The sequence below is a fragment of the Coregonus clupeaformis genome, chromosome 8, assembly GCF_020615455.1.
Source record: "Coregonus clupeaformis isolate EN_2021a chromosome 8, ASM2061545v1, whole genome shotgun sequence".
NCBI classification, from domain to species: domain Eukaryota; kingdom Metazoa; phylum Chordata; class Actinopteri; order Salmoniformes; family Salmonidae; genus Coregonus; species Coregonus clupeaformis.
In genome coordinates, this window is record NC_059199.1 from 25,091,134 (window position 1) to 25,108,987 (window position 17,854).

General features: G+C 42.3%; 1 protein-coding gene across 1 annotated transcript in view; it reads left to right on the forward strand.

Moving 5' to 3' along the window:
• The first annotated feature begins 13 nt into the window (after positions 1-13).
• The window catches only part of skiv2l (SKI2 homolog, superkiller viralicidic activity 2-like), a 37,566-nt gene continuing 19,725 nt past the window's right edge, over positions 14-17,854 (forward strand). Inside the window, exons 1-19 of the mRNA XM_041882935.2 lie at positions 14-219; positions 616-737; positions 1,232-1,353; positions 1,534-1,651; positions 1,873-1,990; positions 3,315-3,389; positions 5,032-5,085; positions 5,181-5,344; positions 5,481-5,642; positions 5,882-6,027; positions 6,221-6,367; positions 8,370-8,454; positions 8,576-8,682; positions 9,637-9,783; positions 10,185-10,281; positions 11,702-11,914; positions 12,141-12,251; positions 14,012-14,123; positions 15,931-16,049. Coding sequence (XP_041738869.2) covers positions 207-219; positions 616-737; positions 1,232-1,353; positions 1,534-1,651; positions 1,873-1,990; positions 3,315-3,389; positions 5,032-5,085; positions 5,181-5,344; positions 5,481-5,642; positions 5,882-6,027; positions 6,221-6,367; positions 8,370-8,454; positions 8,576-8,682; positions 9,637-9,783; positions 10,185-10,281; positions 11,702-11,914; positions 12,141-12,251; positions 14,012-14,123; positions 15,931-16,049 — 2,232 coding nt within the window. The 5' untranslated portion in view covers positions 14-206. The remainder of the gene's footprint in view (positions 220-615; positions 738-1,231; positions 1,354-1,533; positions 1,652-1,872; positions 1,991-3,314; positions 3,390-5,031; positions 5,086-5,180; positions 5,345-5,480; positions 5,643-5,881; positions 6,028-6,220; positions 6,368-8,369; positions 8,455-8,575; positions 8,683-9,636; positions 9,784-10,184; positions 10,282-11,701; positions 11,915-12,140; positions 12,252-14,011; positions 14,124-15,930; positions 16,050-17,854) is intronic.

Here is a 17,854-nt window from a genome sequence, read left to right on the forward strand (position 1 = left end):
TTAGGGGCGCATGAATAAGAAAAATACGATTCAACCTGCTAAAATTGCTGGAATAAGTCAATTATAAGAAATGCATTGAATACACTTGACAACATTTGTTAAAATAATTCATTAATATTGAGATATTTATCGTATTACATTTGGCAATTGTACCTACTTCCGCCTATCAAACGTTGCCATTTCCGACTTTCATCTGCGGTGGAGAAATGGAAAGAATAGGTAAAGGACATTAAAACGTCAGATAATATATACATTTACAGTTAATGAATTAGGCATACATTTAATATCATTGCTGTAAGCTTTGTTTTAAAGTAACTTGCACTAAACTTGCTAGCAATCCAGTTTACTGGCGAATATGACAACTTGGGTTAGCCTAGCTAACGTTAACTAACTACAGTAGCCAGCTCATCTGTCATTCATGTAGCAGAAATGTAGTCACTCCCAACATGTGCAACGTGTTATGGGAAGAATCTTATCAGCTAAAGCAGTAAATGATGACATTGCAATATGTGTTTATGTGCATTAATATCTACAATGGAGTATTGTATTGTACGATAGAGGATAGTCCATAGAAACTAGGCAATTCATCTCAATCCCATTTCTCTCTCTCCATAGATCTGCCCGCTGTGGGCCCCACTGACCTCCCTATATCGCTGCTGGAGATGGGTTGCTCTGGCAGGTTTGAGCTCATCACACATCCACAGCCCAATGAACAGCCCCTGCCTCCACAAAGCTCGGTCAGTATGAGAGTCTCAGTGTGTGGTTGGATTCTTATCTGAAAATTCGCCCTGCCATTTCTACAGTTATGAAAAGGACCGCAAACTAATATATTCCATCTACCTCTCTATTTGTCAGTTACATTTTTACAGTAGGTCTCACCTACCTACCCTTATCCTTCAGATCTGCAAAGGCCCGCCATCAAGTTTAGAGGAAAGGGAGCAAACTTGTGTTGACATAGTATGAGAGTCTCAGTGTGTGGTTGGACTCTTATCTGAAAACTCGCCCTGCCATTTCTACAGATATGAAAAGGCCTGCAAACTAATATATTCCATCTACCTCTCTATTTGTCAAAGTTACATTTTTACAGTAGGTCTCACCTACCTATCCTTATCCTTCAGATCCGCAAAGGCCCGCCATCAAGTTTAGAGGAAAGGGAGCAAACTTGTGTTGACATAGATCTCCTATCCAATCTCTCCAGCCCATTATCTCCCTATCATTCATTTATCTACAGCTCCCCCATGGACTCCCTCCCACCAGTGTGGGCCTGGAGACAGAGGTAGAGAAGCGCTTTCTACGCGACCCTGCCTGGCTTCCCATACACGATACCGACGCTGCCTTCCACAGGTTTCTGAAGTGAGTCTGCTTACATTTCTTATTAGGGTTTTTACTTCTAAACTTTTTATTTATTTGATGCAATGTAAATCTTTCTTGGGAAGTGGTGTTTATAAGGGGAATTCAGTGGTCCAGATGAGGCTGTTGTACCACATGGTCACAGAATTAACTTGCGGTAACAGACTTGTTGTTTTTCTCTAGGCTGGCTGAGAGAGATGTTCATGTAGACTCTCTTCTCCATTGTGCTCCATCTACTATGCACTCTGGCATCTCAGTAATCAGAGATCCAACAACAGGAATGTTGTTGGACTTCACTGAGGTACATACTAGTGTCAGATCTTACTAAGCTATTCTGTCTTAGTCTGTGTGTCCCAATCATACAGCTATGATAATGATGTGACTCAATGGGAACATTCAAAATTGTAGCACTTCCCTGAGTGATGATCGACTAATCTTATTGAAAGGTCTACTTTGATTTATATACACTTGCTACACATTTTGCAACCCAATGTAATTAAATCTCTCTCTCACTCTATCCAGGTGTTACTGGGGGACACAGGCATCTCTGCTAAAAATTCTATGTCCCTGCAACGTCCACCAAACCCTAATCCCTCTGAGAGCCTCAGAGGAAGCAACACCAACTACCCCTTTCTGCCCGGTGGGTCTGACTCACCACCTAAATATATTATCAGAGCCATATACACTATATATACAAAAGTATGTGGACACCCTTTCAAATTAGTGGATTCGGCTATTTCAGCCACACGCGTTGCTGACAGGTGTATACAATCGAGCACACAGTCATGCAATCTCCATAGACAAACTTTGGCAGGAGAATGGCCTTACTGAAGAGCTCAGTTACTTTCAACGTGGCACCGTCATAGGATGCCACCTTTCCGACAAGTCAGTTCGTCAAATGTCTGCCCTGCTAGAGCTGCCCCGGTCAACTGTAAGTGCTGTTATTGTGAAGTGGAAACGTCTAGGAGCAACAACGGCTCAGCCGCAAAGTGGTAAGCCATACAAGCTCACAGAACGGGACCGCTGAGTGCTGAAGCGCAGAGCGCGTAAAAGTCGTCTATCCTCGGTTGCAACACTCACTAAGTTCCAAACTGCCTCTGGAAGCAACGTCAGCACAATAACTGTTCGTCGGGAGCTTCATGAAATGGGTTTCCATGGCAGAGCAGCCGCACACAAGCCTAAGATCACCATGCGCAATGCCAAGCGTCGGCTGGAGTGGTGTAAAGCTCGCCGCGTTCTCTGGAGTGATGAATCACGCTTCACCGTCTCGCAGTCCGACAGACTAATCTGGGTTTGGTGGATGCCAGGAGAACGCTACCTGTCCCAATGCATAGTGTCAACTGTAAAGTTTGGTAGAGGAGGAATAATGGTCTGGGGCTGTTTTTCATGGTTCAGGCTACACCCCTTAGTTCCAGTAAAGGGAAATCTTAACGCTACAGCATACAATGACATTCTAGACTATTCTGTGCTTCCAACTTTGTGGCAACAGTTTGGGGAAGGCCCTTTCCTGTTTCAGCATGACAATGCCCCCATGCACAAAGTGAGGTCCATACAGAAATTGTTTGTCGAGATCGGTGTGGAAGAACTTGACCGGCCTGCACCTCAACTCCATCGAACACCTTTTGGATGAATTGTTACGCCGACTACGAGCCAGGCCTTATTGCCCAACATCAGTGCCGACCTCACTAATGCTCTTGTGGCTGAATGGAAGCAAGTCCCCGCAGCAATGTTCCAACATCTAGTGGAATGCCTTCCCAGAAGCGTGGAGGCTGTTACAGCAGCAAAGGGGGGACCAACTCCATATTAATGCCCATGATTTTGGAGTGAGATGTTCGACAAGCACTTTTGGTCATGTAGTGTATGTATATATGGCTCTGAAATATATAATAAATGTTTGTTGTAAGTTATGTCTTCCTTTTAGTCAAGAATATAAATATGAACTCTTTCTCTATCTTGTGTCATAGGTGGTATGGAGGAGCTGACACTGGAGCAAATCAAGAAGAAATCAGAGCTGGAGGAGGACATAGACTTTGAGAATGGTGATTTGACCTTTATTATGGGGTTGAGATGGTGAAGTGAGGGGGGTTATTGTGAGGCGGGATGCTTGCTTTACAATGAAAATGCAGACTGGAAGGGCCTTTGAAGTAACAAACACTGTGTGCTGTTCCGAGGAACCAAATGGTTCTCTTCAAAAATCAGAATACAGATTTGAATGATTAGACCGATATTTTTGTTATTGAGTATATATGTTTCTTGCTTGTCTTAGTTCATGTTTATGTAAGTAATATACACTACCAGTCAAAAGTTTGGACACCTACTCATTCAAGGGTTTTTCTTTAGTTTTACTATTTTTTACATTGTAGAATAATAGTAAAGATATCAAAACTATGAAATAACACATATGGAATATTGTAGTAACCAAACAAGTGTTAAAGAAATCTAAATATATTTTATATTTGAGATTCTTCAAATAGCCACCCTTTGCCTTGATGACAGCTTTAATATGGACCAAGTCCATATTATGGCAAGAACATATTGCAGACAGTCCATCATTACTTTAAGACATGAAGGTATCAACAACTTTGAAAGTTTCTTCAAGTGCAGTTGCAAAAACCATCAAGCGCTTCATGAAACTGGCTCTCATGAGGACTGCCACAGGAATGGAAGACCCAGAGTTACCTCTGCTGCAGAGGATAAGTTAATTAGAGTTAACTGAACCTCAGATTGCAGCCCAAATAAATGCTTCACAGAGTTCAAGTAACAGAGACATCTCGACATCAACTGTTCAGAGGAGAATGCGTGAATCAGGCCTTCATGGTCGAATTGCTGCAAAGAAACCACTACTAAAGGACACCAATAATAAGAAGAGACTTACTTGGGCCAAGAAACACGAGCAATGGACATTAGACTGGTGGAAATGTGTCTTTTGGTCTGGAGTCCAAATTGGAGATTTTTGTTTCCAACCGCCGTGTCTTTGTGAGACGCGGTGTGGGTGAACGGAGGAACTCCACATGTGTATTTCCCACCGTAAAGCATGGAGGAGGAGGTGTTATGGTGTGGAGGTGCTTTTCTGGTGACACTGTCTGTGATTTATTTAGAATTCAAGGCATACTTAACCAGCATGGCTACCACAGAATTCTGCTGCGATATGACATCCCATCTGGTTTGGGCTTAGTGGGACTATCATTTGTTTTACAACAGGACAATGACCCAACACACCTCCAGGCTGTGTAAGGGCTATTTGACCTAGAAGGAGAGTGATGGAGGGCTGCATCAGATGACCTGGCCTCCACAATCTCCCGACCTCAACCCAATTGAGATGGTTTGGGATGAGTCAGACGGCAGAGTGAAGGAAAAGCAGCCAACAAGTGCTCAGCATATGTGGGAACTCCATCAAGACTGTTGGAAAAGCATTCCAGGTGAAGCTGGTTGAGAGAATGCCAAGAGTGTGCAAAGCTGTCATCAAGGCAAAGAGTGGCTATTTGAATAATCTCAAATATAAAATATATTTTGATTTGTTTAACACTTTTTTGGTTACTACATGATTCCATCTGTTATTTCATAGTTTTGACATCTTCACTATTATTCTACAATGTAGAAAATAGTAAAAATAAAGAAAGACCCTTGAATGAGTGTGTCCAAACTTTTGACTGGTACTGTATGTATTTCCCTTTACCTTAGGGTTACTCACAGTGCCCCCTGGACTGAAAGTTGGGATGGACTTCAGTGACAAAGGTTTGAATGGACATTTGTTCCTAAAGGTTATCCTCTTGACTTGGCTTGAATAAATATATAATACATTTTCTTTCTTTTTTAAATTCTCTATAAAGATGCCAAAACCACAAAGGGAGAAATCAACCTCCTGTCCCTCCTGTCCACCTTTGATGACATCGTAGACTCCCAGCCTGAGGCAGAAGAGAAGGAGAAAGGTAACGGAAGTGGAAACGCTCCAAAGCTTCCCAGAACCAACAGCCTGGAAGACCTGGGGATCAAGGTATTGAATAAATACATTTTTTCTGTTGTTTATTGACAAATACGATCTACATCTCAAATGTATCTCCCATCTAACTTAGCTTCTGTGGTTTGTCATGTTCATATACTGAAAGGTGGTTGTCTATTTCCTCCTGTAGGACTCTCCCTCTACACCTGGGATCACCTCTACAGAGAAGAAAGATGGAGGAACGACCAAACCAGGAGAGGGCCAGGAGGAGAAGAAGAGATGGGCAATCCCAGTAGACATCACCTCCCCCTGCGGTGACTTCTATAAACGGATCCCGAACCCTGCCTTCAAGGTACTGTGCTGTAATTACAAAATATGTTGGTGGTTTGATAAATGTTGAATGATTAATGTGTTCATTAGTCCTATGTAGATGAAAGAAGCCTGGTCATTGAAATGATCTGATACCTACACATATTACAGGGTTTTGTTTTATAGTGTTATGACATTATTACAGTCTATTCCCTTATTGGCACAGAACCTTGTTCATTCCACAATACTAATGTGATCCCCACCTCTCCCTGTCTCTCCCAGTATCCCTTTGAGTTGGACGTGTTCCAGAAGCAGGCAGTGTTGAGGCTGGAGGCCCATGAGTCTGTGTTTGTGGCAGCTCACACATCAGCAGGCAAAACCGTGGTGGCCGAATACGCCATAGCACTCTCACAGAAGCACATGACCAGGTGTGTGTGTTTACACGTTTGTCATCCTCTCTAAAATCTTTAATCCAACAGGATATAAATATGGGATGTATTAGAAACTCCTGATGTTGAAATAGACAAATTGGAAATGGACTTGTTCCCTGTTTTCCATGTTGGGCCATCCAATCACATCTGGTGCAATCTAACCTCTCCATCTATTTGCACCTTCTGATAGGACCATCTATACCTCCCCCATCAAGGCGCTGTCCAATCAGAAGTTCCGGGACTTCAAGACCACCTTTGGGGACGTGGGGCTGCTGACCGGGGACGTCCAGCTGAGTCCTGAAGCCTCCTGTCTCATCATGACCACTGAGATATTGAGGTGACGTAACATATACAGTACATCATATACATCACTTATAAAACATTACACAGTATTAGATAACTGTACACATTATATCACACTATATCACATTATACCTCCACGCCTCCAGGACCAAGCTCCGCTCTATGGGGGATTGTAACATATACAGTACATCATATACACCAAACATTATACATTATAATATAAAATTGCACATTATATCACACATTAACCCTATGGAACACTGTTTTTATACTGTCTAATTGAACGCATACCATGGTCATGTATTGACATACCCCTAGCCATGTAGGCCTATACAGTGCCTTGCAAAAGTATTCATCCCCCTTGGCGTTTTTCCTATTTTGTTGCATTACAACCTGTAATTTAAATGGATTTGTATTTGTATTTCATGTAATGGACATACACAAAATAGTCCAAATTGGTGAAGTGTAATGAAAAAAGTAACTTGTTTCAAAACATTCTAAAAAAATAAATAAAGGAAAAGTGGTGCGTGCATATGTATTCACCCCCTTTGCTATGAAGCCCCTAAATAAGATCTGGTGCAACCAATTACCTTCAGAAGTCACATAATTAGTTATATAAAGTCCACCTGTGTGCAATCTAAGTGTCACATGATCTGTCATATGATCTCAGTATATATACACCTGTTCTGAAAGGCCCCAGAGTCTGCAACACCACTAAGCAAGGGGCACCATAAAGACCAAGGAGCTCTCCAAACAGGTCAGGGACAAAGTTGTGGAGAAGTACAGATCAGGATTGGGTTATAAAAAAATATCTGAAACTTTGAACATCCCACAGAGCACCATTAAATCCATTATTAAGAAATGGAAAGAATATGGCACCACAACCAACCTGCCAAGAGAGGGCCGGCCACCAAAATTCACAGACCAGGCAAGGAGGGCATTAATCAGAGAGGCAACAAAGAGACCAAAGATAACCCTGAAGGAGCTGCAAAGCTCCACAGCAGAGATTGAAGTATCTGTCCATAGGACCACTTTAAGCCGTACACTCCACAGAGCTGGGCTTTATGGAAGAGTGGCCAGAAAAAAAGCCATTGCTTAAAGAAAAAAATAAGCAAACACGTTTGGTGTTCGCCAAAGGCATGTGGGAGACTCCCCAAACATATGGAAGAAGGTACTCTGGTCAGATGAGACTAAAATTGAGCTTTTTGGCCATCAAGGAAAACGCTATGTCTGGCGCAAACCCAACACCTCTAATTACCCCGAGAACACCATCCCCACAGTGAAGCATGGTGGTGGCAGCATCATGCTGTGGGAATGTTTTTCATCGGCAGGGACTGTGAAACTGGTCAGAATTGAAGGAATGATGGATGGCGTTAAATACAGGGAAATTCTTGAGAGATTCTTCCAGAGATTTGACACTGGGACAGAGGTTCACCTTCCAGCAGGACAATGACCCTAAGCATACTGCTAAAGCAACACTGGAGTGGTTTAAGGGGAAACATTTAAATGTCTTGGAATGGCCTAGTCAAAGCCCAGACCTCAATCCAATTGAGAATCTGTGGTATGACTTAAAGATTGCTGTACACCATCGGAACCCATCCAACTTGAAGGAGCTGGAGCAGTGTTGCCTTGAAGAATGGGCAAAAATCCCAATGGCTAGATGTGCCAAGCTTATAGAGACATACCCCGAGAGACTTGCAGCTGTAATTGCTGCAAAAGGTGGCTCTACATAGTATTGACTTTGGGGGGGTGAATAGTTATGCATGCTCAAGTTTTTTTGTCTTATTTCTTGTTTGTTTCACAAGAAAAAATATTTTGCATCTTCAAAGTGGTAGGCATGTTGTGTAAATCAAATGATACAAACCCCCCCCAAATCAATTTTAATTCCAGGTTGTAAGGCCACAAAATAGGAAAAATGCCAAGGGGGGTGAATACTTTCGCAAGCCACTTCAGCTTACTAACTCTATGTAACACTGAGTGATGCTTTTCCATATACTGTTTGACTGACACATTCTCCCTCCCTCTCTCTCTTGTAGGTCCATGCTCTATAACGGTTCAGAGGTCATCAGAGATTTAGAGTGGGTGATCTTTGACGAGGTTCACTACATCAATGATGCTGAGGTAACAGAGAAGCCTCAGTCTCAAAACCTTCCCCTCTCACTGTTTTAGTCAATCACATGTCACTAAATCTCATTCTCTTCCGTTTTCTTTCCCTCCCTTTCTGTTTTTCTCTCCTTCTTAGAGAGGAGTGGTGTGGGAGGAGGTTTTGATCATGTTACCCGACCACGTCAGCATTATTCTGCTGAGTGCCACTGTCCCTAACGCTGTGGAGTTCAGTGAGTGGATCGGGTACGTTGTCAACTATTGTCTATTGTTCCCCTGATCACCCCATCTTAACACCTGTCATCACCAAACCCAAAGCATGTACTCTATATATACAAAAGTATGTGGACACATTAGTTGATTCAGCTATTTCAGCCACACCCGTTTCTGACAGGTGTATAAAATCGAGCACACAGCCATGCAACCCTCCATAGTCAAATTTCTGCTGTGCTAGAGCTGCCCCGGTCAACTGTAAGTGGTGTTATTGTGAAGTGGAAACGTCTAGGAGTAACAATGGCTCAGTCGCGAAGTGGTAGGCCACACAAGCTAACAGAATGGGACCGCAGAGTGCTGGAACTCGGTATTTGCAACACTCACTACCGAGTTCCAAACTGCATCTGGAAGCAACGTCAGCAAAATAACTCGCCGGGAGCTTCATGAAATGGGGTTCCATGGCTGAGCAGCCACACACAAGCCTAAGATCATCATGCGCATTGCCAAGCGTTAGCTGGAGTGGTGTAAAGCAAGTCCCCGCAGCAATGTTCCCACATCTAGTGGAAAGCCTTCCCAGAATAGTGGAGGCTGTTATAGCAGCAAAGGGGGGACCAACTCCATATTAATGCCTATGATTTTGGAATGAGATGTTCGACGAGCAGGTGTCCACATACTTTTGGTCATGTAGTGTATGTTGGGAAAGACACTGTTAAACCATGCAAGTTTTCTTGAGTACATGACCTACTGAGGAAGAACTCTGGGCCCTAGTTCAAGGGCCCAGAGTATTTGTTGGTCAAGTCGTGTGGTTAGAAAAAACTCCTGGCCCTAGGTAAAGGACAGTAATAGCCGTTGCTATGGTCACAGTATGGAGCATTTATAGTGTGTGTTCAATGTTGTGCTTGGCCTCTAGTCTATGAGTGGAATGATGTCTTTGAGTTGTGTATGGATGCTTTAGTTTCTCCTCTCCCTTCCCCCTCTCCTTTCCAGGCGCATTAAGAAGAAGCACATCTACGTGATCAGCACAGCGAAGAGACCTGTGCCTCTGGAACATTACCTGTACACTGGCAACAGCACCAAGACCCAGAAGGAGATGTTCCTACTGCTGGACCCTACGGGCAACTTCCAAACCAAGGGGTAAGTACACACACACACACACACCTGGCCTCATAACAACTTGGACGATAATCAGAAAATGATCCATACCGACCGAACCGACAATTTATCGAGGACAGTTTACTGATATCGATAATAAAGATAAGTAGCCTTTACTAGAGGAATGTGAAGTTTGAAATAAAATGTCTGCTACTATTGCTAAAAGGACAATTGATAGCCACAGCATTCAAAGTAGTAGTAGTAGTTTTAAAGGTAATATAAAAAGTACATTCTTGTTGTAAACTTATCATTCAATTTATCGTTATCGTGATAATCAGTCAATTTATAGTGATATGGCTTTTTGTCCTTATGGCCAGCTCTAGTTGTCATGGAGAGTGATGTAGTGATAACTTTTTAATGTTTGGTGGTTTCTTTGTTTTAAGGTACTATGCTGCTATAGATGCCAAAAAGGAACGCACCAGTAAACACGCCCAGTCCTTTGGGACGAAAAATGCATCTCAGAACACTACACCCAACCAGGTACAGAATATCACCCCTACTTTCTCTTGGCTCTATTTGAACAAACCTAGCGCTGGCAGTAGCGCTATAGGTTCGGGGTGTGTCAGAAATATTGTTGCTATTTTCACAACCATAATTGTGGGCGCAGTTCCTTGCAGTGGCGCGAAAGGGCTGGGTTTAGATGAGTAAACAAGTTGTGAGTGTGTCGAGGCTTGCCCCCTCACTGGCCAATCAGAACGTGCTTCATGGCTAAATATGGCTAAATATGTGGTTGCTTCAAGTTGTGTATTTACGGTCTTTCAGGTATTGTGTTGTCATCAATTCCAGTTTGAATGTTAGTCTGTTATAGCCTAGTACGTTAAATAACCTGCCCCATATTTTCACAATATGTTGAACATGTTTGCAGTCCAATCAAATTCAAATAAAAATGAAACAACAACTTATTTCAAATAGGCTATGTCTAAATACAGTTACAGGCACCATAATTGCTCCTCATAGGCGTATAATACAGACAAGGCAACAGACTATGGAGGGTTTTACGCACGTCTAAAACGGAGCTGCATGGCTAAAATAATGTAGGCCTTTCTACAATACATAAAGTGCATTCAGAAGTATTCAGACCTCTTGACTTTTTCCACATTTTGTTACGTTACAGCCTTATTCTAAAATTGATTAAATAAATTTTTCCCTCATCAATCTACACACAATAACCCATAATGACAAAGCGAAAACAGGTTTCACGAGCCAAACCCTTTATCAACAGTCTTGACTACTTGGAAATTGCAATGGGCAGGACCCCCAAAAGGATTGCCTTCATTGAGAGCAGTTGAGGCTATACTTGGTTTTTAATCAAATAAAATGAAATTGGGGAAAAAATAAAATATATATGTTTTTAAATATGAAGTATACAGGCACCGAAAGCACATTACTCTTGTTCCATGCACAAATGGGCAGAGTGCGTCACGGCTGGATAGGCTGAGTTTCCGCTATCAAAATTCATGCTATAACCAACCGCGTTACCGCTTAAACCAGCTTTTGGTTGGTCTTAAATATCCCTACCAGCACTGCCTGCAATTAGCACTTTGGATCACGTTTTTAAGGACACACCTCAAATATTTCCACCCCTCCCATCTGAGCAAAAGCAAGCTGATAAAAGACAGGTAAATTACCAATCCTTGTGCAAGTTTGAAAATGGAAGAGAGCTGGCTTTAACAGGTCGAAATTGCCAATGAACGTGCGTTTGACACTAGCACCGCCTTAACACCAGCCGAAAGTAAAGCCCCCTCTCTCTGTCACTCATTCCCATCATAGGTCTTCTGTCAGTCTTTGAACATCTTCTCCACTTTGCCATGTCTCCATTGGCCATCTTCTCTCTGTATCATTTTTTACTCTTTCCTTCTCACTCCATTTTCTCATCCCTCTCTCCATCTCTCTCCTCCAGGACCGGGCGGTGTGGCTTTCTCTCCTCCACTTCCTGTCCCAGCGCCAGCAGACCCCCGTGGTGGCGTTCACCTTCTCCAGGACGCGCTGCGACGACAATGCCCGCTCTCTAACCTCCATGGACCTCACCAGCTCAGTGGAGAAGAGCGAGATCCACTCCTTTTTCCAGAAGAGCCTGAGCCGCCTCAGGGGAGGGGACCGCCAGCTGCCCCAGGTATGCTGCACTCTGGCTGGGGCCGGTTATCTGGGAGAACTAAGACCTGCCTATCATATTCTATTGTTCCTTGGAAAATGTTTCATGCAACCATCAACAATGCAATGAATTCGGCTCACAGGGCTGCGGAATTATTATTCCATATTATAGCCAATTGTAGCACATAGATTGAACTTTTGGATATATAACCTAGGAATTGTTGTTACCAACCCTTCCTATGTTGTAGATCCTGTTGATGAGGGACCTACTGAAGAGGGGGATCGGCGTGCATCACAGTGGCATCCTGCCAATCCTGAAGGAGGTCATTGAGATGCTGTTCTCGCGGGGGCTAGTAAAGGTGAATCGTATTGGTCTGTTTTTTGAATCAGTGTGACGATTTGTCAATTTCCTGAAATGCCATGTCTGATTACAAGTCCTAACTTACATCCTCTACCTACAGTACCAGTCCAAAGTTTGGACACACCTACTCATTCAAGGGTTTTTCTTTATTTTTACTATTTTCTACATTGTAGAATAATAGTGAAGATGTCAAAACTATGAAATAACACAGATGGAATCATGTAGTAATCAAAAAAGTGTTAAACAAATCAAAATGACAGCTTTGCACACTCTTGGCATTCTCTCAACCAGCTTCATGAGGAATGTTTTTCCAACAGTCTTGAAGGAGTTCCCACATATGCTGAGTAGTTGTTGGCTGCTTTTCCTTCACTCTGCGGTCCAACTCATCCCAAACAAGCTCAATTGGGTTGAGGTCGGGGGATTGTGGATGCCAGGTCATCTGATGCAGCACTCCATCACTCTCCTTGGTCAAATAGCCCTTACACAGCCTGGAGGTGTGTTGGGTCATTGTCCTGTTGAAAAACCAATGATAGTCCCACCAAGCCCAAACCAGATGGGATGGTGTATCGCTGCAGAATGCTGTGGTAGCCATGCTGGTTAAGTGTGCCTTGAATTCTAAATAAATCACAGACAGTGTCACCAGCAAAGCACCGTCACACCACCACCTCCTCCTCCATGCTTTACGGTGGGAACTACACATGCGAAGATCATCCGTTCACCTACTCTGCGTCTCACAAAGACACGGCAGTTGGAACCAAAAATCTCAAATTTGGACTCATCAGACCAAAGGACAGATTTCCACCGGTCTAATGTCCATTGCTCATGTTTCTTGGCCCAAGCAAGTCTCTTCTTATTGGTGTCCTTTAGTAGTGGTTTATTTGCAGCAATTTGACCTTGAAGGCCTGATTCACGCATTCTCCTCTGAACAGTTGATGTCGAGATGTCTCTGTTACTTGAACTCTGTGAAGCATTTATTTGGGCTGCAATCTGAGGTTCAGTTAACTCTAATTAACTTATCCTCTGCAGCAGAGGTAACTCTGGGTCTTCGTTTCCTGTGGCAGTCCTCATGAGAGCCAGTTTCATCAAAGCGCTTGATGGTTTTTGCGACTGCACTTGAAGAAACTTTAAAAGTTCTTGACATTTTCCGGATTGACTGACCTTCATGTCTTAAAGTAAGGATGGACTGTCCGTAATATGTTCTTGCCATAATATGGACTTGGTCTTTTAACAAATAGGGCTATCTTCTGTACACCCCTACCTTGTCACAACACAACTGATTGGCTCAAACGCATTAAGAAGGAAAGAAATTCCACAAATTAACTTTTAACAAGGCACACCTGTTAATTGAAATGCATTCCAGGTGACTACCTCATGAAGCTGGTTGAGAGAATGCCAAGAGTGTGCAAAGCTGTCATCAAGGCAAAGGGTGGCTATTTGAATAATCTCAAATATAAATATATTTTGATTTGTTTAACACTTATTTGGTTACTACATGATTCCATATGTGTTATTTCATATTTTTGATGTATTCACTATTATTCTACAATGTAGAAAATAGTAAAAAATAAAGAAAAACCCTTGAATGAGTATGTGTGTCCAAACGTTTGACTGGTACAGTATGTTTGTTTGTATTTGTGTGTGTGTATCAGAGGGGTTTGAAAACAAAAAAAGCAGAAGACAAATTCATCAACTCAAAATGTATTTAAAGTGCATTTAACAAAGTCTTAACACACGTTACAATAAATGTATATCCCTCAGGTTCTGTTTGCCACTGAGACATTTGCTATGGGAGTGAACATGCCTGCGAGGACAGTGGTGTTTGACAGCATACGGAAACACGATGGTACCGGCTTCAGAAACCTGCTGCCTGGTACTCTCCCTTCCTCCTCACACGTTTATATACACAACATTAGGGGTTTAATGGTACACGTATTAGTACCGAACCGTTCGGTACAAGGACCTCGTTTCGTTCTGCACTGTGAACCGTAATGAATACATTAAAAATATATAACAAAAATAAAAACACTAGGCTAATAGGCTATGCCTACGTTGCGTTCTATGCCTCTTGAGTAATTAAGCTGAAAAAAAGATTTCAGGCTATTCGGTTAAAACGACTACAGCAAATGCGCAAGTTGTAATCAAAATTCAAATCTTAATTGGCGCATTTCAAACTGTTATTTTGTGAGGCGCAGCCGGGATCTAGTTCTGTACTATTGCGAGTGGTGAGTTCGATAAAGCAGGAAGATTCTTCATCGTTAAAATCTCCAGTTTGGGAACAATTTGGCTTCCCAGTAGATTACAATGGGGATGGACAAAGATAGTTTGTCGCCACTGTTAAACGAGAATAGCCCTAGTATTCCTACCACCGGAGTAAGACGGAAACACAAAAAGAACAACACAACTTTGTCTCCCTCCTGCATTCAAGCAGCCCTTCGCAGCTAATTCTGACCGTGCCAAAGAAATTACAAGATAGGTCTGTTTATAGCCACTGATATGCACCCATTGTCGGTGGTTGAGAAGAAAGGGTGTTTCATCACCTCGTGAAAGTGCTCGAGCAACGTTACGAGCTTCTCGCTCTCACACCCATTTCATCAAACAGGTAGTACCAGCTCTGTACAAGCAAGCTAAAGCCGAAGTTGTCAATGAATTGGCCAATGCACCCTGTGTTGCGCTTACTACAGATGGATGGACCTCCAGGTCTACAGAGAGCTACTTAACAGTGACAGCCCATCACATTACTGCGGAGTGGGAAATGAGAAGTACCGTGCTACAGACACGCCCCCTTTATGAGAGTCACAGAAGTGCGCATATTTTTCTATTTTTAAGAAAACGTTATAGCATAGGCCAATTCAATGTCTGAGCCATGTTTACATATTGGTTTCACACAGATATTGCACTTTATTTTTAGTGTTGTTGATGAGTAATCATGTGTTTTCATTTAAGAAAATACAAAGTGATGGTACTCTTGATTGTGCCCTCATCAGGCATTATGTGACTCATGATCATATATGGAATCAGGAATACCAACACTTTGTATTTTCTTAAATAAACAAAAATCAACTACAGTAACTATTGGAATTTCGTTTTCCTGCTGTTCCCGAAACTGAACCGTGACCACAATACCTACCAAACCATGGGTTTGGTGAACCGTTTCATCCCTACATAACATCCTTTTCATTCTCTCTCTCTCTGGCTCTGGCTCTGGCTCCTCTCTCTCTCTCTCTCTCTCTCTCTCTCTCTCTCTCTTTCTGCCTGCCTCTATCGGTCGGTCTGTCTCCCTCACTCTCTCTCTGTGAAGCAAACATAACATCAACACTTTCATTATAGCAAAAGAAAAATCAATGAATGACCCAAATAATGTTGTTGAAGGCGCTCTAGAATTAACAGCTGATTTGCACATTTTTGCACAGATTTTGAAACTGATAGAAAAGCAGAGCATGAGTGCTTACAGGCAGTATTTTAATCCGATGCCACTTCAATCTCTCGCTTTCTCTCAGATTTTTGAGTGGAAAGGAGAAAATAGAATGGATGTTTTTCTACATGTTTAAGAGCTCTTAGTTTCATATGACTAACCTATTTGCCTCTCTCTGTCGCTCTCTCTCTTTCTGTCGCTCTCTCTCCCTCTGTCACTCACTCTCTGTCGCTCTCTTCTCTCTCGCTATTGCTCTCTCTCTCAGGTGAGTATATACAGATGGCTGGTAGAGCAGGTAGGAGAGGTCTGGATGCCACAGGCACTGTCATCATCCTCTGCAAGTCAGGGGTACATGAAATGGGGGACCTACATGTCATGATGCTGGTAAGGCTTCCATCAGAATGTACTGTCTTCTTCCATTCAATACCACTACATCAGTGGACCACTGGTGGTCTGTGATTTATTTTTGTAATGTATTTTTGTGCTGAAGTTTTTAGAATTTTTTGTTTGACAGGACAAACAAACCAACATACATTATACACATGTAACCCCCCCCCCATCCCTTTCCTCTTCCCACATGCAGGACCTGCTTACTTGAGTGCATATATCAAAGTAGTCATTTTAAACTGTTAAGTGTTGTAGTCCATATGTTAATATTGTCTGATTTTGCACCATGCAGTCGAGAGATTGATAGTTTAAGTTGTGCAATGTCCATGAAGGAGGAACTCCATTGCTGATGTGGCAGAATGTGTGGGGCTTGCCATCGTAAGGCAACCATTCTCTTGGCTGCGGTTAGGCCGGCAAGCCAAATCCTTCTTTGCCTGTATGTTAGGTTCAGTGAAGTCATCATTAAGCAGTAGCACATTGGAAAGACTTGGGATGGATTTAGACAAAATGCTTGATTATGATGAAGCCACAGATTGCCAAAAGGAAAAAACCTCTGGGAACTCCCAGACCATATGAATGAATGTGCCAGGACTCGTACCCTGGGGGAAGAGCATACAGACGGGGGTTGAATTTATGTTCATCTGAAAAAGTTTTTGGGGAGTCTCATAACTCGTATTCCATTTGGTGATTTGTGTTTCTTGATGAGAATGTTAATGTTGGAACAGACAGTACTCCAGTTAATATCTACTGTTGCGATATCTTAGTTCCATTTTGAATTGATTGGTGATATGTTGCTTTGAGCAGATATATATATATATATATAATTTGTTGGAGACTATGTCCATGCTGTTCATATATGATACTTGATCTGAACCCCAGGGTACTCTATAAGCACATAGAGCAGAGCGAAGCGGCAAATAAAAGATACAATTAAGAACCAGGCAGATGATATTGCTTTTTCAAGTCAATTTTTTATTTATTTTTTCTTCCAAAAAGGAAAGGAAAGGGGGATACCTAGTCAGTTGTACAACTGAATGCATTCAACTGAAATCTGTCTTCCTCATTTAACCCAACCCCTCTGAATATGAGAGGTGCAGGGGATTGCCTTAATCATCGTCCACGTCATCAGAACAGCAGATTTTTCAACCTTGCAGGCTTGGGGATTCGAACCAGCGACCTTTCGGTTACTGGCCCAATACTCTTTTTAACCGCTAGGCTACCTGCCACAGTTGGGAGTATTAATGATTTTTTAACAATTCTACATTACTTTTCGCAATACAAATTGTTTAATAAACATCCATCTGTAATAATAGGCCTTTAATCGCTTACATTCACTGATCAAATTGATTCTAAATTTGACCGCTAAAATATTTTATGTTTAAAAAAATCTGCGACTCCGCAAGCTTTTGACAATTATATGGTGGTCCCCGGAAAGAAAAGGTTTGGGAACCGCTGCACTACATCAGTCGCTTCTTTTTTTACAAGGGTATTACTTGGCTTACTTTTCCCAAGGGTGAGGGGATAGCTCATAGAATTAAAAAGGGATTGCTATTCTACCAAGGATATGATAATAAAAATCCCATAATTGGTATTTAAATCCAAAATCCCTCAACAGTTTCCATCTAGCTCGCCCTGTAAGTGCTCCTCCATTGTACAGAACATCAAAACATAGGCTGTGTACCAATTGGCATCCTATGCCCTATGTAGTGCACTACTTTTGTCCAGGGCCCATAGGGAACTGGTCAAAAGTAGTGCACTATGTAGGGTTTGGGAATAGGGTGCCATTTGTGAAACAGCCATAC